We start from the raw sequence: 24,929 nt of genomic DNA, 5'->3' as shown, positions 1-24,929 counted from the left end.
TTTTTACTATAGTAAACAATGATTACATTAAAAAAATATATCATCTTGCTGGAATAGTGTGTTATTAGTTTTTTTTATATGTATTTATTTATTGATAGTTGTCCTTTAAAGAATAAACAAAAATTGTGTGCTGCAAGTATACTTTACAGTGACAAAATGCAATATTGTTTCAATTATAGGAGGTAACTTTCCTAAAATGTTCATTCCTAGAGGACAGCCATTGTGAAGTAATGTAGTCAGCCACTCCACAAATGTCAACTATTCAATCAATAAATAAAAATTGTTTCTAGGGATTTTTAGAGGAAAACTATATAATAAATAAAATACTTATAAATGTAAATGCAGGATCCAGATATCAAAAGCAATTTACATGGGCTTTAAAGTTAGGGATACTAATTTCTCAGTGATGAGTACATGTTGAATGAGAATTGCATGTGGCTGTTACTTAGTAACAATACAAAATCACCTTATTCATATGAGAGGTGGAAAAAGCATCCCACCACACAGATGTGACTGAATCATTGTACCTTTAATTCATGAATAGTGCAAGAAATCTGAGTATGGCAAGGATCCCATAAGATGATGCAAAACTATTATTAAGGCATACTATAATATTGTGTGTAGCAATTAGCTCACTACACTAAAATATATCCGGTCAGGACTACATAACATTTTAAACATACAAAAATTGTTTATTGGTATTACACTAAAAACATGACTAGCTTTAGCAGTCAATCACCATCCATCATAAAATAATATAATACACCAAGTGTTACCATATAATAATCATTCACAATTAATTAATACATACAATAATTACCATTCCAATACATATAAATAATTTAAAACTATTTTATATAAAATATGACTTTTTCAACAAATTATAGTATGTTTATAGATATAAAAATTAGAAACACACCTCATATTTTGTAACCCTATTCAAATCAACTCCAAATTGTAATCTAACCTAATAATCGAATACACTTCCCTTGATAATAGATTATTATACATATTGTATTTTCTACTTTTCAAGCCCATTTATTCTCAATCTAGTTGTCAAACTATTATGATTAATGCTGCTCCATTGCTATTTCCTTTACTTTTTACATGAGAACCGGAAGAATTCAACACTAGCTCCTGGTGACAGCTGGCAGGAATCAGTTCACAATGATAGTTACAAACACTGTCTCTCAATCCTGTAATCAGCGCTAATCAAAATGCAACTAGCTCTGCATCTGTAGCACATGCGCCAGACTTACTTGTACTTACACCTACATAAACATGAACAGAACCAGATTGACTCTGGGCCTAATTCATTAAGGAATGGAAAATGAACGTAAATTGCGTTTTTTGCTTTTCAAAATCACACATAATTCAGGCATCTGTATTTAACCAGGACCGGATCTGAATAAACGTCTTTTGTTGAATACAGGTCTAGGTCCGCTCTGCTCTAACAGACAATACACTGCATGATACATCCAATATACTGTATAAGTGGAACATAATAATCCAAGCAGAACGCACAGAAATAAAAAAAACATTCAATTAATGTCACACCTGTTAATAATATTGTCATTAATGAAAAAAACGTTTTTAATTTTTTTTTTTCATCCTCCTGCCCCATAAAATACATTTAACAGGATGTTCTTAATGTATATGAAATTAAATGCAGTCAATGCTAAAGCAGCTAACACAATTCCATTGCAACAGCAGGAACAAGAAACCATGATTACCATGTTTAGCTGAGGAGCAGGAGTTATTGGATACCGGTCACAACATGATAATTGCAGGTAGGTACTGAATATCAGGATTACCAGGTTTAGATAGGAAAGCTGGGGACACTGAATGATTCATGGAAGAATCAGATAGGAGGAAGGTCAGGCAAGCCAGGGTCAGAAGCTGTGAAATCCACAAATATACCATGGTCAAACGAATCCAGAATTTGGGTCATAAAAGGTGAAAAATGATGGAACAAACAGGAGTCAGATATCAAGGGACAATCAGGACCAGAAGACAGAAGTATTAGAGAGAGACCAGCAACAGAGAAAACTGAACTGGAACAGTTTGCTGGAATAGGCAGACTTATAAAGGCCACACACAGGTGATTAAAGAGATTAACTCCTGCAGGTGAGGAGAAAATGGCCGAGTGTAACAGCAGCACCTATGGTATCACAGTGGTACTGAAGACCTCATTCAAAAAAGGACAGGGTCTGTATATTGTACATAAAATGCATTTTTTACAGTTGTTCCTAACACGTTTTAGCGACCGTCATCACTATCACTCGGCACTTACACCTGAACTGTAGCTGGTGCAACTCATACGACATAAAAACCTTACCTTTGAGCTTTGAGATAAAAAGTTTGAATCAGGTGAAGTTGTGTGGATTCCAGCTTGGCACATCATCTTTACTGTACATTGACTACGTGCATATGTCCATTCCCCTCCCTGTTCCACCCATGAAATCATAGGCTGTCGTAAGGGTCCTTTGCGTGCGGAGATTAATTGGATGTTGACTGACTATAGTGCGGTTCTGGGCATGTGCAGAGGGATTTTACGCTAAATATGCTACTTCTCTGCATTTTATGAATCAGGCCATTTGTGGTCACCTACAATGTGTAATCCCTTGAAGTTTATATATATATTTCATCCTACAACACACAATCTCTTTGCACGTAGGTGTAATACAATTCCTGCACGTAGAATGCATTTAGCTATAAACGCTCCATTCTGACATGCTCCTTCGATCAGAAAGAGCAAACAATGTCAGTCCATAGTTGCCACCATTTGCTCTCCTTATAACTGGGCCTTTTTTTATTTCATATGTTCTCTCTGCTTCCAACATCAAAATGTATTACATGTTGGTATGCAACATAAATTTATGTAACATGGATTACTGTTTGTAACATGTTATATTACACTGAAAGTATCATTTGAGCCCTGACATGTCTGTCACCCATTGCTCTCTATGATAATTTAAATTTACATTCTTTTTTCATCACAATACAATTCTTTGAATTGCTATTTGTTTCTGTGTTGCCTCCTGATTTTTTTTGTATTGTTGCACGAGCACACTTCTACTGATGCAGACACAAACAACTTCTCGCGTTATTGTCAGAATGGCAAAGTAGTAGACAACATATAAGTTTCACACACTTTCTGGTGACCCTAACAAAACTTAACAGAGACCAGCTCTCTAGACACTAGCCAACTTATTGAGCTTCGATCACCCTGAATAACGAAAACCTGCATGTTTTTATACATGACACTCCTCCCACAACCATAGCTTGATGGGCAGGTGACACTCCCACTTTCCCATTAAAAGGGAGTTCTCATCAGCTACTCTTGTTTGATTACTCTGACTGCAGACACACCCTGTCAGCATACTGTTAGCTATGGAAAAAGACACTTTCAAACCATATAAGTGAAATCAGACTCTATACTATTAAGTTTGTCACACATATGTCCTCCACCTGTTTATCTTTAAACTATGTGCACTGCTGCACAAATGTGTAACTCTGTTTGCATCATTTCTCAGCAGATTGCAAGCTAAATACCTTTTTTGCCATAGGAGCATCAACTCTGGCAGACATCACTTTAGAGTGGAGGGACATATGATTGCCCATTACTGCAAGTGCACAAATCAACAAAGTCTATAAGAAGACTACTTTTGCAAGAGATTCCCAGCTTCCTGAAAGTTAAAACTATGTAGAATGGAGATGCTAAAACAAAGTAGGAGATCAGCTCCTCTATCACCATCATCATCATCATCACCATTTATTTTATATGGTGCCACAAATTCCGCAGCGCTGTACATTCACATCAGTCCATGCCCCATTGGAGCTTACAGTCTAAATTCCCTAACATACACACACAGACAGAGAGAGAGACTAGGGTCAATTTGATAACAAATCTGCATAATATGCAAAGTAAATAGATCTGTACCACCTTAAAGGGATCATCTGGTAACATTAGAATGTTAACTTCCTTACCACCCTTGCAGCCAGAGGAGTAATGATGGGTCTTAGTGTCCACATTTTGTTATAATCTGCATGATAAACATGTGGAATCAACCAATATCATTGTCTGATGTTGTTTTTATTATTACCTGTGAGTATCTATACAGAGGAAAGCAGATTCCTGTATATAATAAAAACAGACTCAAACCCCTACAATCTATTTTGCACGCTGCGGCAAGATTGATTGTCCTTGCAAATCGTTATTCCTCTGTTGAATCACTCTGTATGTCTCTACACTGGTTGCCTGTTTTCTACCGAATCCAATATAAAATACTCTTACGAACCTACAAGGCCATCAACAAAGCAGCACCAACATACATCTCCTCTCTTGTCACAAAATATCTCCCAACTTGGCAACTCCGTTCTGCACAAGATCTGCGTCTCTCATCCACACTCATTACATCCTCCCATTCCCGGTTACAGGACTTTTTTCGGGCTGCACCCACTCTATGGAATTCTCTCCCTCGCACAATAAGACTTTCCTCTAGTCTACAAGCTTTCAAGCGTTCTCTGAAAACCCACCTCTTCAGACAAGCTTATAATATTCCTCAACCACCCTCTTAACCTCACTACACTACCCTATTACCACCTGTTATACAACTACCCCTTGACCAACATTGTTGTGTGACAGGATCATTTAGCTTATGAGTCACTTTTACCTTTGCAGTCTGGCTGGGTTGACTGCAAATGTAGACTTAACCTCATGTGTCAAACTCCCATTGTCCAATAGATTGTAAGGTTGCGAGCAGGGCCTTCTCACCTCTGTCTGTTTTACCCAGTTTGTTTATTAGTTTACTATGTTTGTCCCCGATTGTAGAGCGCTACGGAATATGTTGGCGCTATATAAATAAATGTTGATGATGATGATGATAATGTGCTCTAAAGTCATGATGCCTTTGCCAGACTGCTGTGCAGGAGTATTTTCTATTTCTGGCCCCAAAAATGCAGAACAATTTTATGAAGAAAAATGGATTGCTGAAAACACACTGTGGAACACTTATGAAAACAGATGCAGAGGTATCTCTGCATACATGTGATGTAACCAAAAGCAGCCTGTCAAACTTAATTATTTTAACTGTACTACAAATAATATTATTAGAATCTGATCTGGTTACCTTGTGTTACCTGTGCACCAATTTTCATCAGGCACTTGCTTTTATAGTGTAACTTTCACATAATCAATCAAAGCTAATTACTGAATGGTTGTTATGGATTACTGCACTTTCACACTTTTGCATCTATTTTAAATAATGACTTTACGCATTCTTTGTAACGTCTGGACTGTTGCATTAAAATGATTGACAGGATGTCACAAATTAACTTGTTGCTATATCCGGGAATCTGACAAGTAGTGTCAATGGCACTGTAGTTATCCAAAAACATACATCAATAAAATGAGACATAAATGCAATATTTATTCATTTGAAGCAGTTCCTGAAATATGGTATAATTGCTCTGGAGATTTCCATTTTTTATGCTTTAATATCTATGGAGGAATATTTTATTTGAATATCCAAGACTCATTGCACATGAACATCATCCAATAGGTAGATGAAAGCACACATTATAAATTTAACAATGTATTTGCTTCATTGTGCTTAGCACAGGGGAAGGTATATTCTAGATGTGTTTTTTGTTACAACTCATACAGGCTATGAGCAAACCAGCGCTTACAAGTGGCACAACTCATGATAGGCATACCTGCATCTTTTTGCAGGTTTGCCTCAATCACAATTATGCAAACACGACCTTACTGTACTTGGTTTGGGTTTGCCTGCCCCTTCCCCTCCCCATTCCATCTCTCAAGTCATAAGCAGTCCCAAGTGCAAGATGTGAAATCAGCTTAGGAGTATGCTTGTGGGCATTCCCAGTACCAATATGCATATTTTACGCTAAACAAACAGACATACAGTATGTACAACTCATCATCAACCCCAAAGTCTTTTGAAAAAACAAAGTATGGTCTGTGTAGGTGCTACACAGGAAACATAACTGCCATTGACCAAAAAGGCTCAGCAGTGAATGAAGGGGTTAAAATACATCTTGCATTCCTGACATTTATTTGTGTCACATTTTGTGAAGAGACAAATAAATGATCAAACCCCACAAATAGAAAACTTACGCAATTTAACTTTATTTAACTCACTGTTTATAGGAGAAGTAGCCAAAGCAATCATTTGTATCTGTCACTCAGAGATGATGTAGATCAAAATCCGTTCAATAGATATTTTCAGTTTTGTAGGAACAACAAAGCACACACCGGGTTACCTTTATCATTTTTTAATGTGAATGCTTCAGTTTTGTTTATGGCAAAACACACGTCTTTACTTTCAACCGATTTTGTCCGCCTTCTTGAAAACGATCTCCCTGTTATCGGCTCATTATCCATTCCTGAAGGGTTGTTCTGAAAATGTAAAAGAAAATATTGGTTGCATTTCATGTGTAAAACAGATTGTGTACATAAAAATGAACTGCTACATGTCTAGTTATTTTAAAAGGTAAATAATATACTAATTATAATATAAATGATAAACTATTTTATAAACTTTACTTACCTCGTCTTTGGCTTCATGTTGGGCCAGTAGCAAATTCATCTTGTTTTCAATGAGAGTAAAGGCATGATTTACAAAATGTGTCATTTCTGGTGAGAGTTCAGTAGGTTCATCATCTGTAAAAGTAATTGATAAGATTGTATATAAGTGTTTATCTACTTTATCCTTTATTTATAGGTGTTTTATATATTCCAAACCTGAAAGATGGCATCCTATATGTTCTGCTGTTTTTGTCCATTGATTCCAAAGCCAGACCTGTGTATTTTTTTCCATTTTCTCATGTTCTACAGGACTCATGTTTGGAGAACTCTGGATATGGCAAAAAATACAATATGTGAAAAAAATGGCCAAAATTAATACATAGAAATAGAAGAGTGTTATGCAGACTATTTAGCTTTTGGAAATAATTAACATTTAAAGAGGAACACAAAGCAAAAAAATTTAAACTCTTCACTGAGATAGTAGAAACCGCAGTTGGATTAAACCATAGGGGTCACATGTCCTTTCTATTTGGAGGAGGGGAGATTAATATTCAAAATTTATAATAAAATGATCAAAGTGCTTGATCGATGGGTCTACAGACTGTTATTATTGCTCAAGAATGTTTTCAATAGAAATTGGACACATCTCTGAAATAGTGTGATAGTTATAAGCCATGTTGCCTGTACTTTAGCATACATAATAAGCGCTAGATACTGGTGTGGAAAGATAATAATCTGGCAACCCAGTCATCCAGTTGCTTAGTCAATATAGTGGGTGAGGCACACTAGACACCAATGATGACACAACACTCTAATAATTAACTGCACCTTCCTTTTGTATTGCAGCTTGCTTAATGTGCATAACTGATTGCTCAGTGTCCTGACCACCGTCGGCTGTCTGGACCCGCAGCATCCTCCTCCTGCAAAGTCTGTGAGTTATACTTGGCAGATAACGGTTTGTAAAACCCACGTTTGAAAGCATAGGTAACTTTGGACTGACAGACAGAAGTAGGCCCAAATAAGGCTGCTGTTTGTGATAAGCACACAATTATTTAATTCAAAGTACATTAGGTATATTCAACTTATAGCCTATCGGTGTATAAAAGTTACTACACTATTTTGCGCACTTTCCTTGTTTTTATTACCAGATCAAATCTTTTGCTTGCTGTCAATGAAGAAAGGAGTAGCTGCAACTGTTATGTTCATTGTTGTATTCTGTATTGATTTTAGGCCATGATATTATTATATTAACATTAATATTGCAGTAGTTAAAACAGCCTTTCAAGGATTCTGTCATTACTCTTAATTCAAAATGTAATAATCTATACCTATCAGCCATATATATGCTAATAATTTTATCTAAGATACAAACTTTTCATCAGCTTTGAGATAGTGGTTGCATTAAACAGCTGTTTCCCAGAAGGCACCTTTGGTCACTTTAGATACACTATAATTTGTGATAATGATATATGTCTCCTTTAATTATTTTTCTATTTGCAGGTTATATAGTGTGGCAAGAGCCCGCTACTGCTGAAGCACACGCGAACAACTTCTTTCTTTTTATGTAGTTTTACTGTCAGGATGGTAAATGTTTTGACACCGTACAGATTTCACAGCAATACTTGGAGACCCTAAACGCTAGCTAGACATAGCTCAGCTCTCTCAAGACCAGCCAGCTTACCCAGCGTTGATCTCCGTGCACAAATGATATAAACAAGCTTTTATACCTGATACTCCTCCCCCAGCCTTAGCTTGATGGACAGGTAACACACCCACCTTCTCTTTAAAAGGAAACGCCCATCACTGGCTCTGTAATTCAAACAGACACACCCTGTCTGTTTGCTGAGAGGAAGGATTTCAAGTCATATACCTTTTTTACAATGTGAGTGTGTTTTTTTATGATACATGCTGAATAAATTATTGTACATAAGTACTACACTATATAGCTTTCTCCTCTCTCAATACACCGAATGAGTGGAGTTTGTGAGCAGTGACTGTGCTGTGGCCGATGATCCAGTTATCATATATCCACATAAGATATCTACACGCCTGTTCCTGACTTCTTAAGCTGACTGGAGCCTACTTCCAAGCACCTCTGATACAGATAAGCTGTTTATTTATATCTTTTTGGTACGTTACCACCTATCACTTGCTACTGATTGTCACGGATACATCTGAAATGCTGTTTTCTGCTTCCTTCTGTCTGTATTTCGGCATATGGTCAGAGATTATGAAAATTGGTTGATACTGCTTTCACCAGCCTGACATGATGAACACTCTGTACTTGCATCTCTATATACAGTAATATTGACTGTCTGGACGATTTGTACCAGCTAACACTACCGTATTTGGCGCCATCTTCCCTCTTTTTATGCTAACATATATATATATATATATATATATATATATATATATATATATATATATTATAATATAAAATATAATATAATATTTTGGGTTTGGGTGTACTCACTTTTTCACTTTATTTTTATGTCGACACTTATTTGCAACCTAAGGTTGGAGCTTTCAAATCCTATATTAAAGACTCCACCCATTTATTGAATTTGTTGCACATTGAATAGAAAGGCAATTATGCTTTTTAATTTTTTGCATTCCTTATATAGCAATATCCCCCATGATTTAGATATTAAAGCTATTGAGAAAATGCTTTGTTCAGACCCTACTTTCACGGAGGCACATTATAAGTTAATTTTGCATTCTATACATTCCATTCTTACAATTATTTTGTGTTTGAGCACTATTTTTCTCTACAATGTATGGGGACAGCCATGGGGACCTCCTTCATCCCGAGCTACATGGGTGATTTTGAGACCACCCATGTGTGGGGTGGCCCATTTGGGATGGACCTGATCCTCTTTCACCGTTATATTGATGATCTTTTTATTATTTGGAGTGGGGATGAACCGCGTGCACTTTCTTTTGTTCAATCACTTAAAGCAAATGATTATAATTCAAAAATATTTCACCAATTACATCCTTTAGCAATTGATTTTCTGGACATCTCCTTGTGAGTTACAAAAAGTGGATGTTACTAATTATATCAATTACTCATTTTAGGCCTTGAAAAAATAACATCCACAAGGGCCAACTGTTGCGCTTAAAATGCAACCATTCCACAGAAAAGGTTTTTACTTTTTCAAACCAAGGAGTTGCTCTTGAACTTTAAGAATAGAGGAAATTTGATTGATGTTTTCGAGAAGGCCTTTGAGAAAGTTAATAAGGTAAATAGAGACCTTGTTGTGCTTGAAATCTGACTATGATTATAAAACAACTGAACAATGAGAATCAGTTGTTGTTCCTTGTATTGAAAAAGGTTGTGTTAACCTGCATTCTTATAATTTGGCCTTTATTTTCAGAAATAATAAGAGGACTGTGACAGGATGGATCTCCTATGCCACCCTGTCCGTGTTGCTGGGGACTGACAGGACCTGCCTTGCCAGCATCCCCTTTCTGTATCTCAAAACTGCGTCCCTCTAAACACAGTATGAGGGGCTTGCTGCTGTTACCACTAGGCTCCATCGCCAGCACGTAGAACCACTTCCTTCTGGGTAACTCTCGCTGTGTACCCCCTTGCTGGGCACCTGGGCCGGTACACCTAACCTCTTCCTCTAGATCAGAGTTGCTGTGGATGGTTCACCCTGGCCTATCACACCAGCCAGAGCTGCAAGGTAGTGGGCAGAATCAGGCTAGATTGGTACTGGATGCTAGGTTCCAACCTCAGAACAGCTGGACAACAGATTCGATTTGGTCTAATCTGTAAATCACAGGAATTTACAGTAGGCAAGTAAGCGTCAAAGCAGGATCTTGAAGCAGTGATATTTTATTAGTTCAAGTAGCCCTTATAAGGACAGCTACACACTAGTTTGTGTTACTCGTGATCTCCAGAAGGTAAAGATGAAATAGTACATTTCAGGGTAAAACAGTGTTCTTTTTATACAGTTTTGTATATTAAGCCTGGCAGGAGGTAATCCAGCCTCCTGCCCTTTTAACCAATCTAGCCTGATTCATGCAGCCTGCATGTGAATCAGCCTGGAGGGGTTAACACCTTTTTACATTGAAGTTAGTGGCAGGGGGGAGTGTACTTCCCCCCTGTCCACGAACTGCCAGGGAGAGGGGGGCTCAGGCCACTCTACTCCCTGGTGCCAGTGAGTCTACAGTGGGAGATTTATTCTGAGGTCTGGCTCTCCCCCTGGTCGAAAATAGTACCAGAGGGAGAGACAGATCCTGGGGCAGCAGTCCATTGTGTCGCTCCAGCAGCAGGAGATGCTAATTCCACCACTTTGTTTTTTGAAAATATATTTTATATAGCCAATATATTTTTCATATATTGTTCAATCTTACTTTGTGCCATCAGGAGGTTGTGTTTCTTTTATCCTTTTACACTGGCTTAACCGGTTTCCCACTACATTCTGTTTGGGGGAAGTTCTCCGAGGACTTCATTAGTGTAGATGGGTTATGCAGTCATTTAGTATTCAACGTTAGCTGCTACCTTTTACTACACACCCTTTGAACCCTATTGCACTTATACAGCCAATCTTATGTGGGCAATCTCCTACGTATATATCATACAATTCTTGTTTCAAAATAACCTGAAGACTCATAAATCTTGATAGGAAGCAGGCCTCAACCTATTGGTAGATTTAAAGGACTGGTTGAACATCAGGTGCCAGACAGTGAAATGCTCCCTGAGCATACTGGTATGAGAAAACTCATACAAAAACTACAATAGGTGGTATTTTATTCTTCATCACATCTACCCAGAGACTTCAGACATATGCTGGAGAATGGGTGGCCTAGAAGGCAAATTCAAACATTTCTGGTGGACATGCCCAAAGATTAAGATATATTGGTATAAAATGATTGATCTAGTGAAAATAATCACTGTTGTATTTATTCCAATGATCATGTAGTCCTCCATGAAGTTTGAAGAAAGTGGTACTCGTCTTATGAAAAGTCCTTGCCTGGGAGCTCTGTGTAACCTTGTCAACTTTTTTTGGGCCTATATAAATACTGCGCCCACACAACCTTCTCTTTCTCCAACCTCCACTGCATGTTCCTGTCCCCTTTTCACCTCCCAAAGGAACAGAGAAGCTCCCCTAAACATCAACTCCTGCTTTCTCTTTTTTTCTCCATGCTTCTCATTACAATACTCCTGAATCACTTTGAAACGCATATATTACTTTTAGAGAGGTAGCAAACAATAGATCTTAGGTTAGGTATTTTCTTTGTTTAGCTTGAAAGAAAATGACTAACCAAAAATATATAGTTTACATGTTTTTGGACATAGTTACAAATACTTATGAAGCAGAGGTTCAAGTTGCACCTCTGTTTCATACGCCATTGATATACCAGAAGAAAATAAAGAAATAAAGAAGTTAGACTTTTCTGAAATTCCCTATTAAATAATTATCATACCAAGCATCAGATGGACCATGAAATTGCACTTTGAGGCGTAAACCTATTTTCATTGTTTTATTGTGTAGGCATACCTATGCATAAAAGTATGCTCTATATTGCACTATTGTTTTCCATTAAAAATAAAAACCCAATATGGCTATTTATTTACAATGCATTTAGGTGTAAAGTGAACTAAACCATAGCAACCAATCAGATATTTGCTTATATTGTCTAACTTACTCTTTACACATAAAAGTTAATTCCTGACTGGCTGCTATGGTAGGTCAGTGGTCATCTATAACTTTCCATTACATTGGAAGGATTTCCAGTTCTAATGTTTTTCTTAGAAGATTCATATAGTGATCATACTGACAGTTTTACATACATTATTCAATCAACTACATAAAAATAGGATATTAAAATATTTCTGCAATGTTAATATGTCAATGATGACATGGTTTGTTGTTTCTTACCAGCAGGCTGGGAACATTTGGATATTCACTGAAATGTTTTTGCACAAAATCTTTTCCTAGGAGTTTGAATATAATTTGCCTTTCTTTGGGATAATTTAGTAAGGGCTGCACTTTTTCAGCAAAAACTACACCAATTCTGTCCAACATCTAAAAGAAAAAAATAAAGTATTAGTTAATAAATGCCTACCAAACATACTTAGTTTCATAGCTGGTTAATCCTGACCAGAAAAATGTACAGAAAAGAAGGTGCATATCTAGTGTAAAAATTGGAAAAACTGAATTGCGCAAATGAGCCTGTAAATCATGCAGTATATTCATAAACAATGTATCTATAAATATGCAACCTCAAAAAGAAAATAAGTCTCTATCTTAAGAACCAATACATAAAACCACATTATTTATTTATCAATATATAACACACATAATACACATAATTTAGAACATAATCCAACACTTCTATCTAAAATTACTGGCACATGCAGTATATATTCCACCTGGTGGCTAAAAAACACAGACACATAGATATCTAAATATTTAAATATGTAGCAATAAAATAACCTACTAGACATTCATGCTATAATACTGTATTTAATCAAAAAACATTAAATGCAAAAACCCTTTTTGACCTTCTCATTATAAACTTACACTGATAGTGATTTATATCCCTTGTAGTTAACCCGAATAATATCTCCTATATAATAACAGCAGCAGACTCTGGGATCAACTCCTTATTGATCAACCAATCGAGTGCTTAAATCCAGGACAGTAATAGAGAAATCCGGGAGTGAGTGAATTGAGCACATCCATGTACTCCTTACATTTTATCCAACAATTTCAAAAGTCCATCATGCAAATATATTAATTTGCAAAAGTCACTCAATCAGGGCTCCATTAACCTCAAAGGAATTGGACTAAATTAATAGTCCACTTACTGGTTCTTTATGAGTTCTTTCTGCTGTCTCTGGGTCTCTGCAGTCTGTACTTAGCGTTCCAATTGTTGCTTTGCTTCACATGTTTTGAAGGATTGACACTTCCTTCAATGGATTGCTGCATAATTGCTGCATAATTCATACTGATCATTTACACTTAGCACCAGAGACAAATTTTGGTTTTCTGGCAGTGTAGTATTAATTGTTGCACGATAAAAGCCTACAAAATGTTTCAGTGGAACTCTGTCACTATGACAGACTTAGAGGCCAAGCAAGGCCTAGTCACATGGACATGACAATATGCAGTACAAACAAGTAGCAGTCTATTCTTCCAAAAACACCACCAAAATTACATAAACAGATTAATTACTTTACTTTACTTTACAATAGAAATAAAGAAAATATAAGATCAGCAGGTATCTGCACACTAGTGTGTTTTCCCAGTACAGCAACACTGGTACTCACAAATATAGCTCAAAATTCCACTAGCTCTAAGCAGTCTTGCCTTTCATTAATATAAGAACAAAGCTGTTTACTTTGAAAATTCAGTTAAAGCAGCTTACTGCACGCTGCCATATTTAAACCCTATTTTAAGGAGTACTCTGGTATAGCCATGGCAGGTCTCAATGTTTTTAGTCTCTTTCTTTTGTCCCCCTAAATGAGTGAACAGTTAGTTTGCAGCTGACAGGATGTTATAGAAACATAATATTCTGTACAAGTTTCAATCAGGGGAACCTATTAAGAAATAAAACAGGGTAGACAGTCAGTTTACCAAATATCAAAATGTCATAATTCTTAAAGGTATTTTAGTGAGGTAATTCATTATAGTCATAACTCATAGTACTGAGGCAACATGCTGGTAGCAATCTCCAGGTGAAAAGGTTGTTCAGCTATCCAAAGCTCTGTGGGATAGTGTGGGAGCCACATTAAAAGGTTTTCAATTGCATTAACAGGGGATGTGTTGCTTGCTTTCTGAACTGTGGCCCACTATTGCATTGGAGATCTGAATTGTCTGGGTTGGAGTGGAATGGCAGGGACTTCTCTCCATGGGATTCTTGATGGGATGACAGAATGATATTTTCAATTTCGGCAAAAGTGACAACGCTTTATCCGGGGAATGGAGCATGTCTATAAATGTAGCGGTCAATGAAGTCCTCTCAGCGCTGTCACAATACACAATAATAGATCATGGGGATACTTAACATCTTGTTGTGGTCTGCTTGAAATTGTTTTCCGTCCTCTACTTTCTTCTTCCTCTCCAGCCAAATGTAGTCCAAATCAAAAATAAAATAGATCACATGGCAATATATAAGTATGTTTTGACCAAAGAGTACACCCAACAGATGATAAAAATAGCAAGTATCAGTGATCAAAATAATCCTAATAGAATATTCCAGAGTAAATTCTCCAAGTAGAATCCCAAAGATGCACACAAAATACAGTTCCACTGTGGAACCATAATCAGTAGTTCTCAATTGTGTAATTCACAAGATACATAATCCTAATTCTCATATGGAATGATATCAATAGTTAAACATCTTAAATAAACAGTATTAAAAAAAGTCCATAACACACTTAATTTAATTCCAAAGGCTCTGTTTGTCGCCATGGAAATCCAGAAACAGTAATAATCCTGCAAGAGATTTCAGATGGTTAGATTTATCATCTTCACTTTATATTTTAAAAACTACAGACTTTGTAATGGCAAAAAAAATATTTTATAATTACAGATGTTAATTTGTGATACTTGATAATTCAACACACTAAAGGTCTGGGAGCTATAAACTTTTTCCTTAATTTACGTACATATATAGAGAGTCTTAATACCTTTTTAAAGGAATGTATCACTTACATTTAATGAACAATTATTTCTATTTTAATGGAGATTATTTTATACAGGAGATTGGAACTGCAATGGGCACCAGGTTTGCACCACATTATGGCAACTTGTTTATGGCTTATTGGGCTTACTGGGAAATAACTTTCACATGGGACTCAATTCATTTGGGGTAAGCCTGGTATCCTGGCATAGGTTCATTGACGTTTTATGTATTAGTAAAGGTGACAGAGCGGAAAAAAATGTATATACTAATCAAAATGATGAATATTAAGTTAACATTTCACATCAGCCAATGTTCAATATATTCCTAGACATGAATATATATATATATATATATATATATTATGGATGGCAAATTAATATCAAATGTTATAGAAAACCCACTGATACAAACTGTAACAAAGAGACCTATTTGCCACAGCTCTCCTGCATAGGGACAGGTGAGATCCCGGGAAGTCTGCAAGGGAAAGCTGCATATAGAGTTAATTCCCACACAGTCTTTCCCATCTCACACAAACACACAGGTGTACCATATGCAAGTTATTGATTTATTGTCTGTGATTGGGTTGTAGTGTTTGGGTGGGAGTTGAAGGACTGTGTTGTTCATTTTATGTGTGTGACTGATGCTGGGAGAGCTGGCCAGTCAGTAGAGAACTGGACTGTGTGTAGCTTAGCATTAGGGTCACCAGGAGGTGTAAACAATGTGGCATTGTTTACTGGTGTCATGCTGACTAAGAATTGCTCTTTATTGTGATGCAAACAATAAAGCACCGTTTGGTTTGAAGCTGTCTGTGTCTGATGTCTGCGGGGTATCAGTGTCAGAAGTACTACAAGTGGTGTCAGAAGTGTTACAAAACATTTATATATATATATATATATATATTTATATATATACATAGCACTACGGAATTTGCTGTCACTATATAAATGTTGATCATATATATATATATATATATATATATATATATATATATATATATATATACACAAGTTAACCCGTGCATGATACTCATGCATTCTAGTCAAATCAAGCTACTTAAGGTGTCAAAAAGGTTCTTGTCATGGATTTGGGGCTAGACCAGACCTCCTCAGGGGAAGAGCGTTACTTCCCGACGCAAGCGCCCTTTTTTAACGGTTTTGTCCACATGTCACCACCTCATCATTTTTCTCCATCACCTCATCCTTCATCTTTATCGCCACATCTATCCAGATGTCTATCCAGACACAGGGATCTTTCTCAGCGGTCCTGAGTATCACACTCTTCTCGCTCTGTCACCCTCGGCAACCACCAACCACTCCCAACTGTCACCCCCGGCAACCACCAACCACTCCCAACTGTCACTTCTCCTTCAAGAAATATATATATATTTTTTTAAAATCTTTATAAACACTTTTAACAACAAATTAAATTAACAAATTAAAAACATCTTAATATACCAAATTTCAGCCCTTTCTGAGTTTTTTCCCACACACACTAAGAATTTAGTAGGTCAGTGTATTACTCTGCCCAGCAGGTGGCGCTGCAGCTTGTTTTTTTTTTTTTTCACACACACACAGACTAACACACGCCACTAGGCTGATGGAAAAGTACGGTATCTTCCTTCACTGAAAACTCCAGCAATGAGAACATGCACACAGAAATAAAATCATAGCATAATACCATTTATTGCAAATGAGTTCCAATGTATAAAATATACAGAGATTGATCTGCTTCTAGGAGCGTACCTCAGAGAAACATAAAAACAGCAGAATAGTAAATGAGAGATGGGGTAGATTTACCCGAAGATAATGGACTCCCAAAGGCTGCAGTATTCTCTCAGGTGGTCCTAGGCCGTTATCTCTGGGATTAACAGGGATTTTTATGTTTCTCTGAGGTAAGATCCTAGAAGCAGATTATTATTATGGTATTATGCTATGATTTTATTTCAGTGTGCATGTTTTCATCGCTGGAGTTTTCAGTGAAGGAAGATACCGTGCTTTTCCATCAGGAGACTGTTTGATGTGCTGTGTTTCTGCTAGGAACCCCTCCAGCCGGCACAACACAACCCGGAGTCCGAAAATAGAGCTTGCAGCTCTCCCTGAAGTTCCGAAACAAGGTTCTATTTCCGGAGAACCGATCCGGTAAATTCATTTTGGGCTCACAGATGGGATCTGGAGGAGATTGTGAAGCTTTTGTGGCTTCTTCTTGAAAAGACATACGCTCAGCCAATCCCTGCATCATCTGATACAAAGACTCAACATGGCCTGCTAGGGTTTGTGCCGGAGACGGTGTGGATCCACTTGCATCCATCCTAATCTTGTCTCCGTGAGTGGGCCGGTTATAATGCTAGGAACCCCTCCAGCCGGCACAACACAACCCGGAGTCTACTCTGCCAGTCAGGTGTTCACTGGAGCCCCTGATGGTGGGGACAGACTGGGCTGCAGACTGACAGAGGGTCGTGAAGTGTGTACTGGCTGGGGAGAACCCAGGCAAGAAGAGTCAGGTCCACGCAGAGGTCAAAGGCCGGCAGCAGGTAACAGTAATGATGAACAAGCTGAGGTCAGAGGTCACAGGCAAAGTAGCAGAACGGGTAAACAAGCCAAGGATCAGGGTCACAGGAAACACAAGCGAAGTCCAATACGAAGCCAAGGGTCATACACGGGAAGTCAAACGTAGATACAGGATACAGGAACTGGAACAAGCAGGTCAGCAGACTGGAGCACAGAAGCTATAACCGGCAATGAGGCAGCAGACCTCATTGCCTTAAATACCCAGCTGAACCAATCACAGGTAAAACACACTCCTGCAGGTTAATAGAGCAGTCACTAATAGAGCCAATCAGGGCTTGCCCCTGGCCTGCACAGTTGCAGGCTAATGCCTGTAATTGCCTCCTATAATCTGCCCATATTAATTAGCCCACAGGCTGTAGAACGCTGCGCCCGGCTTCCTCCTATTGCCGGGACGCAGCTCTGAAGCGTCTGCTGGTTGCCCCGGCAACGGCCGGGTTATGGCCGGAAATGACGTCCCGGTCGCCATGGCGATGGCCGGGACGCGGGTGAGTGAGTCGCGGCGGCTGGGCACCGCCGCGGCTCGTAACAGTACCCCCCCCCCTTGAGGAGGGGTCGAGGGACCCCGACATCCTGGTTTTCTAGGGAATTTTTTGAAGAACTCCTTCAGTTTCTTTGGGGCATGGAGTTGTCTCCGCGGAACCCAAGATCGCTCTTCTAATCCGCGATTCCTCCATTGTATAAGGAAATGCACCTGTCCTTGAACATTTTTAGAATCAAGGACCTTTTGAATCACAAATTTTTTTGGCCCACTGGAACCTCTCCCAGGCACACTTGAAGACTGGGCTTGACCAGGATAAAGCACTGGCTTCAATAGAGAACAATGAAAGGTGTTTGGAATTCTTAACGAGCCTGGAATCTTTAACCTAAATGCGACGGAGTTCACCTGCTTGATGATAAGAAACGGCCCGATGAACTTAGGGCCCAATTTCTTGCAAGGTTGTCTGAGCCTGATATTTTTTGTAGACAGCCAGACTTTCTGGCCAACCTTAAGGGAGCAGGGGGTACGGTGTCGGTCCGAAAAATTTTTTGCAACAAGTGAGGCTTGTTTTAAAGATGAATGTACTTTCTTCCAGACAACTCTGAGATCCCTGGCAGTGGAACGGATCTCCTGAATACCAACGGACTGGAGTGAATACAAAGAGTTAGATCTGGGGTGGAAACCATAATTGCAAAAGAACGGAGAGGTTTTCGTGGATGAGTGACAGGAGTTGTTACAGGCAAATTCTGCCCAGGGCAACAAGGAGGACCAGTTGTCATGGAACTCCAATATGTAGCATCGCAAGAACTTCTCCAAGGACTGATTAACCCTTTCAGTCTGCCCATTTGACTGAGGGTGGTATGCAGATGATAAACTGACCTTGATTCCCAGGAGGGTACAGAATGATCTCCAGAACTGCGCTATGAACTGGGAACCCCGATCGAAGACGATGTCTGTAGGGAGTCCATGGAGGCGGAAAATGTGTTGAATGAACAAGACTGCCAAATCTCGAGCAGTAGGAAGCCTAGTGAGTGGAATGAAATGCGCCATCTTGCTGAACCGGTCTACCACGACCCAAATGGTATTGTGTCCCGCAGAGGGTGGCAGATCGACTATAAAGTCCATGGACAGATGTGTCCAAGGTTTACCAGGGGCGGCCAACGGAACTAACTGACCTACCGGGCGAGTCCTGGGAACTTTGTTCCTGGCACAAACTTCACAGGACCGGACGTGACTCTTGACGTCAGCAGACAGAGACGGCCACCATACAGTACGGGAATGGATTTCCAGTGTTTTGTAGACTCAAGGATGCCCAGCAGTCCGACTGTTGTGTGCCTCAGCAAGGACTGTCTTCCTTAGATGAACTGGGACAAACAAACATCCTGCCGGAGTGTTATCAGGAGCCAACCTCTGGAACCTTTGTAAGGTACAGCTCAAATCTTGAGTTAATCCGGCATGAATCATAGACACAGGAACAATAGGCTCTGGGCAGGTGACCGGAGCATGATGTGCCAGGAAACTTCTAGACAGGGCGTCCACTTGAATATTTTTGGAACCAGGACGATAGGTGATAATAAAGTTGAACTGAGTGAAGAACAGCGACCACCGAGCCTGTCGGGGGTTCAGACGTTTGGCTGACTGTATATACTGTAAGTTTTTATGATCCGTTATAACGGAGATCTGGTGTGCAGCGCCTTCCAACCAGTGCCGCCATTCCTCAAAGGCCCATTTAATTGCCAGCAATTCTCGGTTTCCCACGTCATAGTTGGTTTCCGCTGATGAGAACTGATGGGAAAAAAAGGCACATGGATGTAAGCGGTGGGTCTGGGGGTCTTTTTGTGACAAGACGGCCCCAGCACCGACGTCAGACGCATCTACCTCAAGAACAAACGGTACCCTAGGATCCGGATGTCTGAGAACCTGAGCAGACACAAAAGCTTTCTTCAGGGTTTTGAATGCATTTATTGCCTGTTGTGACCAAACAGTTGGATCACCTCCTTTGCGAGTCAAGGTGACGATAGGAGCCACGATATCAGCAAAGCCGCCAATAAACCTCCTGTAGTAATTGGCGAATCCCAGGAATCTCTGGACCGCCTTGAGGTTATTCGGTTGTATCCAATCCAGAATTGCTTGGACCTTGGTTGGGTCCATGGAGAAACCTTCTGAGGAGATTAGATAACCGAGGAAGGATACCTTCTGGACCTCGAACTCGCATTTCTCGAGTTTAGCGTAGAGGTGATGTTCCCGTAATTTCTGTAGGATTTGTCTGACATGACCCTGGTGCACAGACAACGATTTTGAATATATGAGGATGTCATCTAAGTAAACAACAACAAAGTGTCCCAGGAACTCACGTAACACCTCATTAATCAAGTCCTGAAATACGGCAGGAGCATTACTAAGGCCAAACGGCATGACCAGGTATTCGTAATGGCCCGAGAGCGTGTTGAAAGCCGTCTTCCACTCATCACCTGCTCTAATACGTATGAGATTATAGGCCCCACGAAGATCAATTTTTGTGAAGATAGTGGCTCCTCTTAATTGATCAAAAAGAACGGAGATGAGGGGAAGGGGGTAGGTGTTCTTAACCGTAATAAGGTTCAGCCCTCGATAATCGATACAGGGTCTGAGTCCACCGTCCTTCTTGGGTACAAAGAAACACCCCGCTCCTACTGGGGACTTGGATGGCCTGATGAAGCCCTTCTCCAAGTTTTCGTCAATATACTCCTGCATGGATTTGGTCTCTGGACCAGAGAGAGGATACAAGCGTCCCTTGGGTAATTTAGAGCCCGGAATGAGCTCAATGGCACAGTCGAAATTGCGGTGCGGTGGTAGTGTGTCAGCAGCCTTTTTGGAGAAAACATCCCAGTAGTCATGATACTGAGAAGGGAGCTGCTCCGGAATAGACTGAATAATACGTAGAGGTAGTGTCAAGCAAGACTGTGTACAATGGGGGCTCCACTGGACAATTTCTCCTTTTGCCCAATCCATGACGGGGTTATGGCAGGATAGCCAAGGGTGGCCCAGAATTAAAGGAACCGAAGGACATTCGATAAGACGTAAGACTATGGATTCCGAATGGAGAGCGCCAATGTTCAACTGTAATGGTGGGGTCTCCCAAGTAATCTTGCCGCCTGGCAACGGACTACCATCTAAGCCACATACCGTAATGGCAGATTGGAGTTTAATCCGCGGAATCCCAGCAGAGCGGGCAAACTCGATGTTAAGGAAGTTGCCAGCAGCTCCACTGTCAATGAAGGCTGATAGTTTCGTAGAACGAGCACTGAACGTGAGCTGTGCAGGGACCAATAGTGCATTTTTCTGGGAGACAATTTGTAGACCTAAGTGAACTCTCCCCTCGTTCCTTAGGCATGCTCGTTTCCCGACTTGTTTGGGCAAGAACGGGAGAAGTGGCCTCTTGCGCCACAATATAAACATAAGCCTTGTGACCGTCTCCTGTCTCTCTCCTCAGAGGAAAGACGGTATGCTCCCAATTGCATTGGTTCCTCACCATCCTGGGAGATAGGAACGAAGGCGGATGGAGGTGATGACGTTTCCTTTTCAGTTTTCCGCTCTTTATATCTCCTGTCAATTTTAATGGAGAGGTGCATCAGATCCTCCAGAGAGCTAGGAGACGGGTATTGCACCAGCGAATCTTTAATCTGTTCAGATAGGCCGACACGGAACTGACTACGTAAGGCAGGGTCGTTCCATCCACTGTCAGGTGACCATCTACGGAATTCCGCGCAGTATTCTTCTGCCGACCGTCTGCCTTGTTTCAAGGACTTCCGCGGAGGCCACTCGATCCGGGTCATCATACAGTAAACCCAATGCCTCAAAGAAGGAGTCTACGGACTGCATGGCCGGACTGGTCTGTGGCAAAGAAAACGCCCAGGACTGGGGGTCACCCTGTAGAAGGGAAATAATAATCCCAACTCGTTGCTGCTCTGAACCGGAGGAGCGGGGTCTCATCCGAAAATAGAGCTTGCAGCTCTCCCTGAAGTTCCGAAACAAGGTTCTATTTCCGGAGAACCGATCCGGTAAATTCATTTTGGGCTCACAGATGGGATCTGGAGGAGATTGTGAAGCTTTTGTGGCTTCTTCTTGAAAAGACATACGCTCAGCCAATCCCTGCATCATCTGATACAAAGACTCAACATGGCCTGCTAGGGTTTGTGCCGGAGACGGTGTGGATCCACTTGCATCCATCCTAATCTTGTCTCCGTGAGTGGGCCGGTTATAATGCTAGGAACCCCTCCAGCCGGCACAACACAACCCGGAGTCTACTCTGCCAGTCAGGTGTTCACTGGAGCCCCTGATGGTGGGGACAGACTGGGCTGCAGACTGACAGAGGGTCGTGAAGTGTGTACTGGCTGGGGAGAACCCAGGCAAGAAGAGTCAGGTCCACGCAGAGGTCAAAGGCCGGCAGCAGGTAACAGTAATGATGAACAAGCTGAGGTCAGAGGTCACAGGCAAAGTAGCAGAACGGGTAAACAAGCCAAGGATCAGGGTCACAGGAAACACAAGCGAAGTCCAATACGAAGCCAAGGGTCATACACGGGAAGTCAAACGTAGATACAGGATACAGGAACTGGAACAAGTAGGTCAGCAGACTGGAGCACAGAAGCTATAACCGGCAATGAGGCAGCAGACCTCATTGCCTTAAATACCCAGCTGAACCAATCACAGGTAAAACACACTCCTGCAGGTTAATAGAGCAGTCACTAATAGAGCCAATCATGGCTTGCCCCTGGCCTGCACAGTTGCAGGCTAATGCCTGTAATTGCCTCCTATAATCTGCCCATATTAATTAGCCCACAGGCTGTAGAATGCTGCGCCCGGCTTCCTCCTATTGCCGGGACGCAGCTCTGAAGCGTCTGCTGGTTGCCCCAGCAACGGCCGGGTTATGGCCGGAAATGACGTCCCGGTCGCCATGGCGACGGCCGGGACGCGGGTGAGTGAGTCGCAGCGGCTGGGCACCGCCGCGGCTCGTAACAGTTTCAAGAATTGATTTTGTAAGCATACATCCTGCGGGGACCCCCTCACGTGGTTATCCAATTAGTGGCCACCTAGAATACACTTGGAAGAGGGACTCCACCTTGAGGATGCCTTAGAGACCCCCCATTATCTTGTTGGGACTTTACTGCTCAATAATGTTATCTTGTTCACACAAGTCTTCAGTGACCAGTTCTTGAAAGATTCCAATGTGTCTACTCTTAGACTTTAATGGATAATATTTAGAAGGTAACCTAAGACCAGATTTAGAGGTTGTTTCAAAATTAGCTAGAATGGCAATATCTTTCCTGGCAAAATGCCTTTTTAATGTTAACTTTCTTATAAATATATTAATATCTATATAAAGTTGGAATTTGTTAAGCTGTTTCGTAGGAGAAAATGTCAGTCCTTTATTTAATAATGATATTTCTGACTTTGTTAATACATGCTTCGATAGATTAAAAATACCTTCTTGTTTCAGTTTTTCAACATTAATTATATTTGTCTCCTCTTTTGAAAACTTTGAGCCTCCACGTTTTCTTCTACATTTGTATATCTGCATTTTAATGGAAAGGCTAGTCTTATATTGTCTCTGAGAGGATCATCATCAACATCAACATTTATTTATATAGCGCCAGCAAATTCCGTAGCGCTTTACAATTGGGAACAAACATTGATAAGACAATACTGGGTAATACATACAGACAGAGAGGTAAGAGGATGTTTGAATCTTTCCCGAGGTGTTGAGCCTGGAGATAAAAAATCCTCTCTTTCACCATACAGTACTGAGAATCTATTTCTACTAGAAGCTGGCTCAAATCATAGATGTTTCTTATCCTCATATCTCGGGGTGTGGGTTGGCCTAGGTTTCTTATAGGGAATAGTATTCCAAGAGGTTTGTGGCTTTGTAGGTCCACAAGAGTTCTGAGATTCTTTATGTGTATCATTATAGATTATTTTTAAATTTTTAACATTATTCTTGTCATAATCATGTTTTTCACGGATAAACTTACATTCTTTTATTTTAATCACAGTGGATTTAACTCTATCCAGCTTTTTATTTAAAACCTGTTCATTCTCAACAAAGATTGGTTTATCTTTATGGGGCTCTAAAGGCTTCTCCTTCTCAATGATATCATTTTCTATAGTATGGAACATTTTCTTTTTCTCGTGATCTCTATTTAAGATCCTGACCTGAGCAGTCGCATATTCTTCTCCTCCTGATGAAGTCTGATTTAAACAGACAAAACGCGTTAAGATTACTCTATATTTTTGGAGTTTTGGGGACATCTTACCTGGGACATCTATCTATTTAGCTGCAAGTCGACTGGTATGCCATACCCAGGATCCATCTATGCCAGATCGAACATACAAGGCAGTAACTCAGATAAGCTTATTCCCCTTTTTTAAAATGTGAGTATGATAACCTTATGTTATTATGTGTAATAAACCTATGTACTAAAAGTACTACACTATGTTGGTTTTTATCTGACATTTTGTATCCAAGAGCAACAGTGGATATGTGAAGATTCCATTACTACAAACAGAAAAGCAATAAAGTTTTCCTTTCTGGTACGCACAATCACTATTGGAGAGGCTTGGTGCACATGGTCAATGCATGAAGGCTACACATCTGGTTGTTTTGCTCTTGATCACTCTGTCTCTGATTCTGGTATGAGATCTGGAATATTCAAAA

General features: G+C 40.0%; 1 protein-coding gene across 1 annotated transcript in view; it reads right to left on the bottom strand.

Annotated features, from left to right (window-relative positions):
• Positions 1–6,207: 6,207 nt before the first annotated feature.
• Positions 6,208–24,929, bottom strand: part of LOC142138550 (uncharacterized) — a 71,457-nt gene continuing 52,735 nt past the window's right edge. Inside the window, exons 3-6 of the mRNA XM_075195304.1 lie at positions 12,442–12,588; positions 6,767–6,878; positions 6,573–6,685; positions 6,208–6,421 (exon numbers count right to left, since the gene is read on the bottom strand). Coding sequence (XP_075051405.1) covers positions 6,248–6,421; positions 6,573–6,685; positions 6,767–6,878; positions 12,442–12,588 — 546 coding nt within the window. The 3' untranslated portion in view covers positions 6,208–6,247. The remainder of the gene's footprint in view (positions 6,422–6,572; positions 6,686–6,766; positions 6,879–12,441; positions 12,589–24,929) is intronic.

The sequence above is a fragment of the Mixophyes fleayi genome, chromosome 2 (assembly GCF_038048845.1).
Source record: "Mixophyes fleayi isolate aMixFle1 chromosome 2, aMixFle1.hap1, whole genome shotgun sequence".
Classification (NCBI taxonomy): domain Eukaryota; kingdom Metazoa; phylum Chordata; class Amphibia; order Anura; family Limnodynastidae; genus Mixophyes; species Mixophyes fleayi.
Note: the sequence above shows the minus strand (reverse complement) of the source record. Positions and strands in the feature narration are given on the sequence as shown.